Here is a 16,520-nt window from a genome sequence, read left to right on the forward strand (position 1 = left end):
TGTTGATATCATATGAAATTATTATTTTCAGCTAAAATTATCGCCTTAAAGCACTCACAAGTCTTGAAAGAGAATTGCAAATACAGTCATCGAATTGAACTAACTGATTCCATCTGAATGCATCTTGCATCAAACTGTACTATCAAACGTATTTTCTTTACTAATATTTATAACTATTAGTTAGTTAACAGTTAGCAGTAATTTAAACTTATAATACTTGAATGATATTATGTTCAATTAAAACGTTTGAGGATATGTAGAGTTTTCTTATCAATGGGTCAGTATTTCACATTTCCTTGTCATCCGGCCAGTGGCGCCATTTCACCAAACTGCTAGGGGGGGGGGGCAAAAACCAAGAGGTATAAGGGGGGGAAGGAATACCCCCAAAGGATAGAGGGTCCTGGATTTTTCCCCATAAATGTTACATTCGAAGATGTTTTAATATATGCTTCATTTTTTCCAGTTTTATACAAATGTGGTTGAAGTATCAATATAATACTTATTAATACAAACATATACATTATTATTAAATCATGAAATATTTATTAGAAATATATAGGCCTACAGAGAGGCCCTAAAGTACGAATACACTGAAACAGATTTCTTAAAAATCATGGAAACAGATAAATTTTACTTTTACAATGACAATTTCATAGGGGATCATATTCTAATTGGAAAATAAATTTCAGTTAGAAAGCTAAAGAAACATTAAGCTGTTCCCATAATTCTCACCAACTCTGTATAATGTACATTTTTGATTGTCTGATTGTGCCCTCTTTTTTGCTTTCACTGTGACATCTTGCAACTTGTTATTCTCACGTTGAAATTTATGCAATAACTCACTTATTGTGCACGATCAATAATTGTACCCATTCTATATTTAAGCTTCAACTGTACCACAGAGAAAAATATATTCCTTATTACTCCATAACCGTAGCCATACTTTCAAAGCAATTTTGCTACATTGTTGATACTGTAGAAGGAATTATACTACTGCTGTTTAAAAACAGTATTAAATCAGTATGAAATTCTAAGGATTCGTGTAGATAGACCCGCATTTTCATTATTTATCTGATCCTTGGGGGGGCCTAGGCCCCCCTGCACCCCCCCTAAATGGCGCCACTCATCCCATATGATTATGATTAGAATTTTGATATAATATATTCAATCCCTAATACAACAATAAGATATATTTCCTTTTACTCTTCTACTATCCCTTAAATACTTGTTCAATTCTTAACATTCGGCGTTCGTCGTCATTTGTAAGCACTTGGCAAGAGTGTGGCGCTGTGGCATAACAGTATAGGCAAATCAAATTCGTATGACTCTATGTTGGTGCGGAATGCCTTGTGGGAAGGTTCCACTTGGCCGGAATATAGAATTTAAGGTTTCAATGAGCCTTACGGCTGTCCATACCTCAGCCGGGACCGACAATTTAACATGCCAATCCGATATCATATCTAACATTTTAGGTTATCAAAGACGACTATTGTTGTGACTATGTGGTAACGTATTAATAATTGAGTTTAAATTTTAGGTGAAAGTGTTGAAATGCATTCCACCCGTGGACTTGGATGACGTTGTTCTGGGCCAATACGTTGGTGATGCGAATGGTGAGGGGGATGCTAAGATGGGATATTTGGACGACCCGACTGTGCCCAGGGGATCCAACACGCCAACTTATTGCATGGCCGCATTGAACATCAACAATGAACGGTGGGATGGAGTTCCATTCATTCTTCGTTGCGGAAAAGGTATGCATTTCTATTTATAATTGAACGAGTTCTTACTTTTGACCAAAGGCAAAAATCGTTGTCTGTCTGTGTGTCTGTATTGTTATAAATGTGCTTTTATAATTAAAACTTTATTAATTAAACGTTTACAATCATGAACAAGATGAAAAATAAAATACTACATCAATTTGGAACGTTCATCATAAAACGAATTTAAAACTTGTTATCTTCTCATAATCAGTTCAACGCCAAAAACAGTCACCTTGACAACCGTGTTCACATGATATGTATCCATGTAGGGCTAGCCTACGTCAGTATGTTTGTCCGTATGTTCTACAATAACTTTTGAACAATTTGATCAATCAGCTTCAAATTTTGATCACATATTCTTTGAACCTTTTCATAGATCAAGTTCGTTGGCCAACAAGATTAACTAACTCATTTGTTATTTTTCAGGATATAAAAAATAAAATGGAAAGTGCATAAAAAAAATTATTGTGGCTCAGCTGGGTTATTGATTGCATGCAATTTCTATAATCTCCCATTTATTTAAAACCGCTGAAGCTATTTGGGAGTTTTTACATAGACTGTCCTCTATGCATCGACACATGATTCCAGCTGATTAATATACAACACTATTTACAAATTATCAGCTCGCTTCCTCTAATGTCTGTCTGCCTGTCTATTGTCTGTATGCAATTAATAATACGTATTGTGATTACAGTTGCTTAATCTTTAATCTTTAATCTTTTCTGGCTCAACTTGGGATGAAACATTCAACTGTGCAAATCGCGGTCTCTCAGTGGTCAAGTCGTGGTTAAAAAGTCATATTCTAACATTAAATACAATAAAAACTAAATATATAACTTTTTCACCTAATAGAAGCGGTCAACCTTCAGAACATTTAAAACTAATAATACATAATCATAACTGCGACACTCCCAACTGTACTTGTTCAACTATAGAAAGAGTTAAGTCAATGAAATATTTAGGAATTACGATTGATCAGCATATTAAATGGGACATTCACATCCAAAATCTTTCTTATAAATTAAAATACTTGATTACAATATTTTACAAAATTAATCAATTGAAAGACTTGAACATTCTCAGAACAATTTACAATGCATATGCTCACTCAATCTTCCACTACAATATAGAAGTATGGGAAGCAGCCTTTGACACCCATTTCAATAAACTTTTTACTATTCAAAAGCATATCATCAGGGCTGCGCTAGGAAGACCAAGACGCTATCCTAGCAGACTAATATTTGATGAGATAAACTTACCAACGCTTCGCCAAACGTACATAACAAACTTAATTATATTCATAAATAAAAATACACATCTATTTACTCAACGCAATGTCACTTACAATTTAAGACCAGCAAGTGTAAGTGCTTACAGTATAAATTTCACTGCATTGACAACCAGCAATCATCAATTCAAGTTCCAGAGCGATAAGCTAATAAATAGGATACCAGACGATTTCATTAGGGATAAAATTACAAGTAATAAATTAAATAAAATAAGATCCTGGGTAAAAGAGAATTACTTTTTTAAAATCGAAAACTAAATTACTATAATTATGACTTGTTTTTAACACGCTCAGTTTAAACTTGGTTTTTTTTTATTACCTGAAAAAAGATTTTTTTTTTATTATTATTATTATAATTTCTATATTACCTATTTCTATTATTGGACTTGTTGATTTTTGATTCAAGAATTGATTTTTGTTTTTATTTATACATATTTTTGGTTTTTGGTTTACTATCTTTTATTTTGTATTTTAGAATATTATCACGGCAAATGTACAAATAATTTAAAGAATATTTTCGAACTCGTGGCTGGAGCTCAAGGCTTCTTTTTCCAGCCACACCAATGTATATTAGTTGATAAGTGTTATTTTGTAAATTTCTAGTGAATTGGTAAATAAATAAATTTGATTTTTTTGATATGAAGTTAGTATTATTAATTTAGGGATTTTGAATTTTGATTCTGAATTATATATAATTATATATACCCATACTGAAAAAAACTATACACTTCACATTCGAGGAAAGGTGTTAATTGAGGGCCAGTTTGAGAGAAGGTATGGATCTCAACCGACCTTAATCATTGGAAATCCTCGCCAACACTACAAACTCATTATCTTTTTCAGCACTGAATGAAAGAAAAGCCGAAGTGAGAATACAATACAAGGACGTTCCTGGAGATATATTTGATGACAAGGCGAAAAGAAACGAACTAGTTATGAGAGTGCAGCCAGGAGAAGCGGTTTACATCAAGATGATGACAAAGACACCTGGAATGACTTTCGATATGGAGGAAACTGAATTGGACCTGACTTATGGAAGCCGATACAAGGTGAACACTTCACAAAAAGTATTCGGCTAATTGCACAAAGTCAATCAAATATGTAATTTTGTTCTTTCTTGAAATTCTGACTGTAATAGCAGATTAAGTAGTCCAGTTTTATCAAAGGGATGCTATCAGAAGAAAACAATTATCAACACATGGAATGCGACTGATAGCTATTAAATTCCAATGGTCATGATAAATATGTACAAGTCATATTCGGAGCAATTTAATTATGATGGTGGAACGTTTAGTTAATCGATTGTCAAAAAAACTCGCAAACATTATAAATCTGGTTTATCATTAATAATTAAAGTAATAAAATATGTTTTTTTAGGGTGTTTTGCAGATCTGTAATGAAAGAAGATCTGTTCATTTATGAAGATTGAGTGCAGTATGGGTGTGTGAATGGTAATTACCGCTATTTGGGGGAGTTATTCCTACTATATTATATAACAATGACTTTGGATTTAATACAAAAAATATAAGGATATCCTGTTTGAAACAACATCAAATCTGAACAACCAAATTGATTAACTTGAAATTGTTCATAAATATTCTGAATTTACCAAGGATATTCATTGCCCTATTTTTTATTAATAAATTATTTCTAATATTAATGATTGAAACGAATTCATTTAATTTGTCCTAGCGAAAAATGCTTTCAAATCATCAAATCCCCAAGTACTCATAGTAGTAGTATTCCGGGGTTGAATATAAATACCACCTGGTTTTGGATCTTGAGTTTGCCGGTTTTCATTCTACCGGAGTCGAATTCTTTTTATGAGAATATTCAACTTCAATAAAGATTTATTATCCATGCTATTTTGACTAAATAGTGAATAGTAGAATAATTCTATTTTTTCAAATCTATATTTTTGCAGTTGTCAAGTACAGTGGAAAGGATTTTTGTGATTTTTATGGGCTACATTTGCTCGTGGGTAATAAAGTAACTACGAGGATCAGGTTGTAAGGGCTTTGCTAGAAGTGCGTTGTCAGATGTAGTTTTTGCTAATAGAAAGTATCAATGCTTGATTTTTCCAATTTTTCCTTCAACAACTTAAATATATTTGTAATTTGTGTAAATTATTTTAAAAAATAAAGAACCATTCACTTAAACATTTCCAGTTCTGCCCTATCCAAATCAAACACGATTATAATTATTCAATTAGTTGGAAAAGTATTATTGATATTCTTATACATTTCGTGTAACCTTTTAATCAAATTATAGAATCTGGATTTCAAATATCATATTTCACGTTTTCAATCCAAGTTTAAAATGCAACTTGTCTGACGACCACTTATAGTCTAAGTGATAATACATTTATCATGAAGAGGAGAAACCGATTTCTGCTTCCACCATATCTTTCAATGTGATAAATTAACACACTCTATTGTGTGCACTACTATTGTCACTTGGGGATTGAAAATTGATGAATATTTTCTGTACAACAATGAATTGAAAACGGCTCAAGTAGGCTTACCTTCACTGAATTGTTTACATTGTCATTTTAAATTATATCTTATTGAGTTAAAATCGTTTAATAGTGCTCTAAATTTCCGATAATTATAGATTTATAAACTTCGCAACAATCAATAAATTGTAATATGAACATATAAACATTGTTAATCTAAACCTTACTGATCTAATAATAATAATGAAATTGTAAGAATAAATGGTGTCATTCTACCTCAAGGTAAAACAGAAATTGATACTTGTGTTTTGACCGGAATTTTTTGAGTGCATATTGCACTCAGAGAATTCATATTACTGAAAGAATAAGACGTTGATGTTGTGAATACCAATTATGGAGAAATACCACAACATCTTATACCTTGGTGAGGAGCAAAGCATGAACCACATCCTTACGGAGTGTTCTTTGTCAAGATTCCAGGGAGGGCTACAGAAATTGCATGTAGCAGATGACGAGGCCATACTCTGACTCAAGAACTTTAAAATACTTGTATGAATTGTTTAATTATTTTCATCTCTTTCTATTATTATTTGTCTCCGCCACTGTATCCATACAACATATATATATATATATATATATATATATATATATATATATATATAACAGGAGACACGATATAAATAGATTGAAAACACTTGAAAATGTTCTAATGTAAGTTTTTAAGTGTTTTCAATCTATTTATATCTGGCAATTGGAAAGAAATTTGATACATTTCTGATTTTCATAATTAGATATCTATTATAACAGAACATTAGTTGAGTTGACCCAGTAATAACTAAAACAACTTTTCAATTACCTTAAATATCTTATTTATCAATAATTTTGAATTGATAATGGGTAAATTATCGCAATTGACCTAGCTATTTCCGATGCTCAAACTATATTCCTGTTCTATTGTAATAGGTCAACCACAAGCAGCTTCGAAAGTTACAGTTGCTTATTCTGCATTCATAATTAATAATTTGCACTTCACAGAGTATCAAGATGCCTGACGCCTATGAGCGGCTCATCCTCGATGTGTTCTGCGGCTCTCAGATGCATTTTGTCAGATCGGACGAGTTGTCAGAAGCGTGGAGAATTTTCACTCCTCTACTTCATAGGATAGAGAAGGAGAAGATCGCACCCACCCCTTATGTGTAAGTTTCAAAGTCTGCAACTATAATAATTATTGTCGATGCTATTTTGTTTGTAAAGATTTGAATGTTAAGTATTTGTGTTGATATTTTGTTCGTGTTCACTTGTCAGATGAAAGAGAGTAGGTCTGTTAAAAAAGGACACTGGAATACCTCAGAAAGGATACATCAGTTAGACCAACTATATGATTATTGACTGTGGTTGAGAACTGAAATAGGCCCAATATAACAACCATAGTCCTAACAACAATGCACTCATAATAGGCAGTTACAGCACTCATAATGATGCTCATAATCTATACATCAAATATTAGGTTGAATACTAAGTTGAAAATAATAATTGAAAAACGTAGGCCTACTGAGTTGTCGTTCTATATTTTTGTGAATATTTTTCTATGAATTTTGAGTGAATAAAAATTTGAATTTGAAATTTTGTTACTAGGCAACAAAGTCGTACTCAACCTTTACTCTGAATTGAACAAGTTGAGACTTGCACAAAATATTCGTGTTGCCAAATTGTACTAAATTTCAATCTTTTCATGCAAGCTCGTAAGGCTGGAAATATTCAGTTTGAAATTAGACATTTTCGATGCAGAGTTGTCAATTCTAATATATCCAGTCATATGGTTTTGCATGGAATGATACAAATTTCTCATGATTTGACGTCACGGATATTTTGTCCGAGTTCCAACTTGTTTTGTTCAGATTATATTGAATAGTATTCATAAATACGGCCTTCAATTATTATTACAAAATATTTTACAGATAAAGTCCTTGAAAATATAAAACATGATTGAAGAATAATAGTTGATACAATACTTAATTGTGTTGAGTGAAGTTGATGCTCTTCTATAGGCTATTTCTACTTGGTTTTACCAGCTAGTTCGGAAGCTACTGAAGCTCACTTACTTTAGAAGGCTGTTAGTGGATTTTCAATCTGTCATGGTAAAAATGTGTTAATTTTAGCTATCCTTTAGATTTGAGAACACACTTAAACTCCCAATTCTTTCATCGTGGTCTAGCGTCGAATTTACAAATCAATGTCATGATTTAAATCATGGAAATTATTCTCTTCGATAATCCATAAACTGAAATGTTCTCAGTAAGTTTAAAATGTACTAGGAACATTGGGTGTATTTCATGCAATTTCATTGGTTTATTTATTCAAGTATCATTATGAGATTTTATAATATTTTTATTATCTATAAATAGTCTTGAATAAATTGATGCAGTCATTAGGCCTAATAGTCTTCAAATCATGAATTTCTACAGGTTTTGGAAAAAGTAAAATTGCATTGTAATCACTAATTTTATTGAGAAACAAAAATTTGATTAGATAAACAACGATATTTTTGTTGTGTTGTGCATGCTTAAAGCACGCGTACTTGTATGTTTCCTTTTTGAAGTCTTTATTATCCATTGGGAATAGAATAAATGAGAGCTGTGTAAGATATTTAATTAAGATGGATACTAAATGATTAATATAAAACAAAAGAACTAGTGGATTTGGGAATGTTTTGATTCGTAGGTGTAATGGACAATAACAGTAAAAGAGAAGAATAAACAATTTATTTTGAGTTGCGTTTGCTGATCAATAAACAATGATGATTTCAGATTTACAGAAACAAATATTATAAACTTTAATTATATTTGAAATACTACAAATCTACAAAAAAATATATACATTTAATTGGGCTACTCGTTTGGTTAGAGTCTGTGGTCGCTCAACATTTTCAACTAAAATTGGGGTGAGCCAAATAAATCTTATTCTATAAAAATCCCACCTTATAAAGATCCTTGGTCTTGAGTATTAATCACTCTCGACGTTAAGAAAAAATATATTTTTCAAAATGATTTGATTAAAACACTACATATCCTCAAAGATCCCAATCTTGAAAATACAATTATGCTGGTTTAAACTGCCCGAACTGAGACAGCCTATACTTGATTCTCAAGGCAAGAATCTTTCAGGTAAGTAATGCCTCAAACAGTCACCTGTTAACGGCAAACGGATTATGGATCTCGAGATGAAAATTCGAATGTATTTATGTGATTCCATTCAAGACCTTGATGTGCATACCAAAAACCAACTTACTATAGTTCAAATAAATATAGAAATCGAAGTACCCTTTTTAAAATTGTTTACTCACTACATGGTTCGGCTATATGATGCCATTATATTTATTATTCATTAGATAATGGCATCATATAGCCGAAAGATGTTGTGAGTAAAGGATATTTTAAAATTCAAGGGTATTTTAAGGGAGTAAATGTTTTTTTTAAAAAAGGTACTTGAATTTCTATTTTTATTTATATTCAAGAGTAGCCCTAACGGAAAAAAACAATTACTATAGTTTGTATGGAGCATGGAGTAAAATCATAACATTGCCTTTATTGCTCAGTTAATTGTTAATTAACGTGATGATTCACACGTTTTCAACTCACACATTTTTAAATTAAATTGTTCAATCAACTACGTGGAACAATAATTGATTCCACCACTCAACTTCCAACTCACAAAAATAATATTCATAAAATAATATAGATGGATCAAATGACAGCTGGATCAAGAAAGACTTATTAGCAATATTTAATAGAAGAGTTGACAAAATTGATAATTAAGAATCTTGTTTTCAGAGTCAATATAATATGTGAAAACTGTTGACAGTTGACTTATGAATAATTGATTTTTTTCAGTTATGGCTCTCGTGGACCCAAGGAAAGTGATGACCTTCTCAAGAAGTGTGATTTCAAGTATTACGGCTCCTATAAATGGGTTCAGAATTGAATGCTTTATTTTGCTTTATGGCCTGGGGATACATTTTTCATCAACATAGTATTTTAAATGTTTACTACTTAATTTTGAAAAATTTTATCTATCTTGTGAAACGATCACAACACAATTCCTTCTTGTAAAACTATCTTCGACGATTCAATGAAATTAATGAAAATTTTGACAATTCAGTTGATATTCTTGTAGTTGTTAGTTATTTATTGAGTTGAAACTCATGAAATGTTAAAGTTATTCTCTCTCTGTTGTGTTCAAACTGTTCTCTAATTGTTGTTGATATTAAATTGTTATATAAATTTACATCATGCTCAAAGCTGATTCCTAGCAATAAAAGACATTGTCCTACTTAAACATTCCATTTTATAATTATAGCGTTTTATGAATCATTGTTAATGGTAGAATTCTATAATTTTTAAAGACAATTTGTACACTTTCGCCCCTAGATTATTTTTAAATCTACTAATTCTAACATTTACTGAACTAAATGTATGTTGAAGATGAAATTTCCAATAAAATGTTATTTCGTCATTCGCTCATTCTAGTTCGAATATTTTTACCAATTCAACTATCAATATAAATTCGTATTGGTATAAAATGCGGAAGTATGGCCGTTGAATATAGTTAGTGATAGAATAACCTCCGTTCAAAAAGATGTTGCCTATGAATATTGTTACAATTTGAAATATTTAATATACATGATGAGAAATATTCGTTCTTTACTCATTTCTCTTTTAGAGAAACTTCCTTCATCAGGTATTTTGTTAATAAAATGACTCATTTTCAAAAGTTACATGATATTATATTATGTTTGTTAAAGAAGATAATAGACTGTAAACCGTTTTGATTTTGTGTATGGCTTTTATTCGTCAGGGGTTTGTTAATTGGTAAATTAATTTTAACGAGCTTGATTCATCATTAATACTAATAAAAAACCTGTGGCTTGAAATTCAAACAGGAATTCTTCAGGATTGTGTCGTGTATTGATGAAGTTCGCGTTAGCTTACTCATTTCAACACAATAGAAAGGAACATATCATGTGAGAAAAAAATCAAATTATTTTGCCGCAATAATTATAGACAGTATAAATTTATTTAAAACATACATTATAATGTTCATTATTATTCATACATTACTACAACCTTTCTTCAAGTATATAATTTAGAGTTTGTGCTTCACTATCCTAATAAGAAACGAATTCTTTGGACATGAACACTATGGAATACAACAACAATGCACTAACAATCCAGTATCCTAAACTTTTTGCTGTCATTTTGGTTCAATTGAAGGAAGGTAGGACTATGCCTCTTTCACCCAAAATTTTTCTAGATTGTGCTGAAATATTTTTCTCCATGTAATGAGTAACTTTCAATACAATTTCAAGACCTCCTCCTATTCTAAAAAATCGTTGTATTTTTCACTCTTAAATTTATCATGAGGATACTTTGGGTACTACTTTTTACTCCTAAATGGTAAGTAACATAATTGAAATATTGAATTAACAACTCGGATGAGAGTTATTTTTTTAATGAGGACTTGTGGAAAAGAGGTATGGGTTCCATTAATGTTCAATTGGTTAAATTTAACTCATGTTAAATATTTATATTCATTGTACCTTATTGATTATAAATTTAATCTTGTATATGGAACTTGAATAATTTTGAACTCACAATTTCGAAGATTGTCATTAAAAATTATTTACACATCTCTGATGCCTATCGTGAATGAATAAAATTGAGTTATATTGGAAGAAAATGTTGATGAAAGTATAAAAGTTGAATTGAATTGATTTATATTCTCTAAACAAATAATGCTATTTCTTTCATTTCCATTTTGGGTGAGACTGAAAAGAATAGAAGAATGAGTAAATATAATTTCTATTAATAATTTATTTTAAAATATACAGTAATTCAAATAATGTAAAAACAAAGTATCATGAGACAGAATGTTTTTGATTAATATTTTTTACATGATAATACTGAATTAAAGCAATTAAAGATTAGCTAAGAGGGATGGAAATTGGCACCAACGTTTTTTTTCACTGCATGAGATTTAGTTGCAATAAGAAAATGATCAATTTGTTCGACTTAGAGAATAAACCATTATAAAATAAATAATAATATCTTAGCAATAATATTATATTATTTTATATTATAATTATACAATAAAATAATTGAAAAATTTCTCTCTAGAGATGAATCCCATTCCGAGTTCTAGATAATTACTCAGCAGTTTCAATTGCTACAGTTCACAGTATTCAATTCAATACAGTTTTTAAAAGTTATAGTTTCTATCTTTATGGACGGAAATAAAATTTAAAGAATTCGTTAGTATTGGCGCATCTTGAAATTAATTTAATATTTTTTTTAATACGGTATCAAAGTTTGATATCAACTGAATAATATTTTTAAAATTATAAAATTTTCCCTGTCCAATTTCAATGTTTTAATGTAATTGCAATAAGTTTTACTGACCAAGGACGTTGTGATGTTACTCAATAAGTTTATCTGTATTAATAAATTTTGCATAATCGTGAAGGAGGATACTATCAGGACAAACTGTTTAAAATACATTGAAAAAATTCTAGTTCATCAGCTTGAATGTTAACAAATACTCTAATGGATCACAATAAACACTGTATTTCATAAAATATATATTATTATTCTTGATTTTTCAGTGTTATCGCATGTGTAAAAATATTATCTTTTAGTTTGAAGTTGAGTATATCGTCTACAAAATTGAAAGTTAATTAACTCTGTAAATGCTACAGATTTTTGAGAAACGTTGATATTATTACAAATACATGCAGTAATTTATACATAATTATACGTTGATAATATTTTTTGTAGCATTCAATCGATAATAGGTAGGTACCTTTTTTCCAAAGTCCTTTCTCAATATTAAACATATATGATTTGCATAAGAAAAAAATTTACAATTTTCATTGCTTATGAAAACAAGATATGCGTCAATCACTGTCATCCTATTAGAAGAATAATGAATTATTATGGTCATGTGCATTATGCATCCAATCAGAGCAAAGGTTTGATTTCAATTTCAATACCGTATAGATATTTCCATCTCAATTCGATCGATTCATACCGGTACATTAATCAATTATAATTATTTATTCCCCTTATGAGCAAAGTTACTATGTTCAAAAATTATATTAAGAATACGATATGTATATTTTTGTGAACAAATTCTATAAAATATGATTGGTAAATGTAAGTATACAATATTCGAACTTCTATTTGTAAAAAATCAGCGTTTGACAAATATTGCGAAGCAACAACATCGTTGGGTATTATTAACAGATATTTGGCACATCATCTCCTTCAACAAATACGACTTCGAAGGCTACAACTAGAGAAAAGAAACATGAAAATACAATGCTCATTACTTATCATTTAATGTCATCAACATACTTTTACAATAACATTTATTTACTGAATTTTTTAACTGATTGTCACTATTGCTTGCATCGTGTATTCATCGTGGCTCAGAGACTTTGGTCCATACTATTCATATTAGCAGATTAGCAGATGGGTCGAGCTAATATTGGATTTGTCCATCCATGACATAGGCCTACCGTACACATACTCGCGAAAGAGAAATTCAATACGGTATAGTGAAAAGTATTTTTACTGAATGAGCCTCCAGTCAGAAGTAGAACTTCTAACCTTACATTACTCTTTTAATAGAAACTGTTTTTGAAGAGTATGGTATGAAGAAGTATATATTTAAGAGATTAAATAATATAGAATAATCCCAAATATTATTTAACCACTATATTGAATATGGAAGGTGCACCTTGTTTGAATCTTTGACTTGATAATCTGAGTCATTCATATAAACGTATATTGTGACTACTGTACACAAATGTATTTCCATGTAATTTTTGAAAATGTTGACCTGCTATTTCAATAGTTTCCAGTTGCTATTGGATCAGGTGGGATTGATGATGGAATAATTTTGCAGTATGGACCAAAAGCCTCGATTCAATAATTTTACAAATAATATACAGTGCTTTGTCATTATTGCAGAAAAACCATGTGGAATAAAACAAATAGAATAAGTGGATACGGCTTTCCATTTGCTTTACAGAGACATTTAAAATTCTAAACGAGATTTCACTATTTTATAAATATAATAAGACTAAGCAATGCAAATTATAGTCGTTTCTATAACCATAATCGACTCTGATAAATGATAATAATGGAATTATCTTCCATATGACATCATGATGTCGATTTCATCCATGTATCCATTGAAACATCGTTTAAAATATTTTGCTAGAAGAGCTCTTTCATGTTTGATTCTCAATGGAACGCGCACTTTCTGCTGGCTGATTTCTAAGTTTCTCTGGGTATTTATTGCTGCTGTTACCCACATAAGATACAGGCTTCTCACCTATGCATGATGATACCTGTGCATTGCTTTGAGATGATATGATTAACCATCCATATCTTCCAGCGGGATTCAAACCCAAGACCAGGCAGTGCTAGCAGACTGAAGGTTTGCAACGCCTTAGTCCACTCGACCAGCCTGCCCGAAAATCTCAATTGCAGATTTCAAGAGATATTGTTTATAGAGAACAGAGGAACAAAACGTCCATACATATTCATTGAAATTCATGAAATAGGCATACTTTTAATATGCCAGCGTCAGTGTATGTTGAATACCTCAATATAGGGACTCTACTTTTTGACATTTAATGGATGATTGGATGATCAAGCGGAATAGTTGTTGAAATGTACTTTTTCTGATTTATCTGCAATGTTTACTCACGACGAATTATTTTTTTTTCTGTTTATTTATGATACCAGCAAACACTTTTCAATCACCCATCATGGAAAAACTCTGTTTTATATACATGGTTACCCACATTATCAGTTGTCAGTTTTTGCAGGTACAAAATGCTAATGCTAATGAATAGTTATGGATTAAATTCGTCGGTTTCAATTCTATTTTAATTAAGAGACTTTGCTATGATCTGATTAGCATAACATTATGAGGATGTGTAGGGAGAATGTGGAATGAATTCATGATCGAATAGATCAAATCCCTCATTTTAAATTAAACATAACCTTCTAATGGTCTATAGAGAGCTTTGCTAGCTTACAGATTCATGATTCGGTTTTCAAATCATGTATATAAATGAATGTTTCAAATTCTATATCTTTTCCCCATCTCAGAATAAGTTTATTTTTATCTTAGGCCTATAAATAAAGTGTTAGGCCTATAACTAAATTTGATAAACGTTCATGTGACAAAATATTGATACGAGACAATAATTGAAGTGAACAAATCTTCAATAAAAATAGAACGTCACCTTTCTCAGCATCAAAATTAATTGCAACATGGCTCTAGATTCTAGAATGATTTACTGGCTTATTGTCTGCGTAGAAGTTTCCTTTTGTAACCATTGTACTTAAACACGGCTTGTAGAAATGTAGGTAAGACAGCTTACCCAACATAAATATTTGAATGGATAACCACCAATATAACACCTATATTGCAGCGTTTAATTTTTAAATTATCAAACTATACACGTCAATTATCAGAGATTACAATTACATTTAATCGAAATAAAGTTCTCAATAGCAAGAATAACTTGTAAATAAGAGATAAATGATCCGATTATGGTAACATTTGATTTTTCTATAATAAATCATTTATTGCTGCGAAGGGTGGAGAAGAGTGTGAAAGTGTGTAGCATCAATTAAACCATATATTATACACTTGTGCAGTAAACTATCGCCGGTACAACGAAATCTCAAGAAGAAAAATCGTAGTGGCAACGTGTTATTAACGAGGCTACATCTAAATTACATTATGTACAAGTTGGTTCAAGGGTCTTGAAAACAAAAGTGGTTTTCGGATTCGTTATACCGGGTTCTACTGTAGCAAAATAATCAAATTATCATGCACTATAATTATTATGACTTGAAAAAACAGTCTCATCAGCAATCGATTATTACTGTTGGATAGCCTAGCTAATCTAGACTGTAAAAAGCAACAATTCCATGAATTACTGGAAGGCAAGAATACGATAAATGGTAACATTTGATACGGTATCTATTGCGGTGAGCGTATGAAAACTCAAACTGGACATAACTCAAGAGATAAAACAGATTGAGACTATGTCTCTTCCACACAGCCATATTTAAATCTAGGCAAGAACTGTACATGTATTTATACATATGAAACTGTACAAGAGTCAATACCCAGTAGGCCTACCGAGTTGTCACAATATTTATTTAGCTGATGGAATTTGATCTCCATCTATTTACAGGTGTAATATTTACAGAGTATTAATATGATAGAAAAGTTGTTTTTACATAAATTTCAACTGACGCCCCACTGTTACGATTCAGCTCCATTGTGATCAGCTGGAGATTCCTCAGGTGCCATTGACAAATCCTCAGCTACTTCTTCTTGATCATTTTCCTCCTGTTGTTGAAGATGGTGATGTTGCTGCTGCTGATGATGATACGGATGGGTCCCATTCTCTTGCTGAAGACGGAGCAATTCCTCTTCTTGAGATAACCTCGAATCAACAAACATCATATTTCAAATTATTGAATTCAAGCGTTGTGAATAAATTATAGACAATTCTCCTTACACCGCTACTTACAATAATTCTGGAATCTATCTTTTTATAATTCCTTTTTATAATTGATACATGTTGCAAAAAGCGATTCCGGCTATTCAGGTGTGATGAAAATAATAAATATTATTAAATTATAAAAATCGGTACTATTACAAGCCGATTACCTAATTTTCTTCCAAAGGATCTATCTTTTCTTCCTCCTTGAATTTAAATTGATTTTTTATGTAATTAATACTAAAAATGTATTATATATAATCTATTTTTATTTCATTTACCATATGTATTTTATACTTATATAGCCCAATATTTGTTATTGTTACACAGCTAATCTTAAAAGAACTGCTCCCTTACACGGACGTAATAGTCTATGTGAGTTCTAATAATCATTTTATAATTGTAATGTGTTGTTCAAATTGT

General features: G+C 30.8%; 2 protein-coding genes across 4 annotated transcripts in view; one reads left to right on the top strand and one right to left on the bottom strand.

The window, feature by feature from the left end:
- The window catches only part of LOC111047777 (glucose-6-phosphate 1-dehydrogenase), a 41,594-nt gene extending 29,869 nt beyond the window's left edge, over positions 1-11,725 (top strand). For both annotated transcript variants that reach the window (XM_022333611.2, XM_022333612.2), the window contains exons 7-10: positions 1,538-1,754; positions 3,895-4,100; positions 6,542-6,702; positions 9,397-11,725. In XM_022333611.2, coding sequence (XP_022189303.1) covers positions 1,538-1,754; positions 3,895-4,100; positions 6,542-6,702; positions 9,397-9,487 — 675 coding nt within the window. In that variant the 3' untranslated portion in view covers positions 9,488-11,725. The remainder of the gene's footprint in view (positions 1-1,537; positions 1,755-3,894; positions 4,101-6,541; positions 6,703-9,396) is intronic.
- LOC111047776 (forkhead box protein P1) overlaps positions 11,359-16,520 on the bottom strand; it is a 210,346-nt gene continuing 205,184 nt past the window's right edge. For both annotated transcript variants that reach the window (XM_039441648.1, XM_039441649.1), the window contains exon 13: positions 11,359-16,040. In XM_039441648.1, the coding sequence (XP_039297582.1) occupies positions 15,857-16,040 (184 nt within the window). In that variant the 3' untranslated portion in view covers positions 11,359-15,856. The remainder of the gene's footprint in view (positions 16,041-16,520) is intronic.

The sequence above is a fragment of the Nilaparvata lugens genome, chromosome X (assembly GCF_014356525.2).
Source record: "Nilaparvata lugens isolate BPH chromosome X, ASM1435652v1, whole genome shotgun sequence".
Classification (NCBI taxonomy): domain Eukaryota; kingdom Metazoa; phylum Arthropoda; class Insecta; order Hemiptera; family Delphacidae; genus Nilaparvata; species Nilaparvata lugens.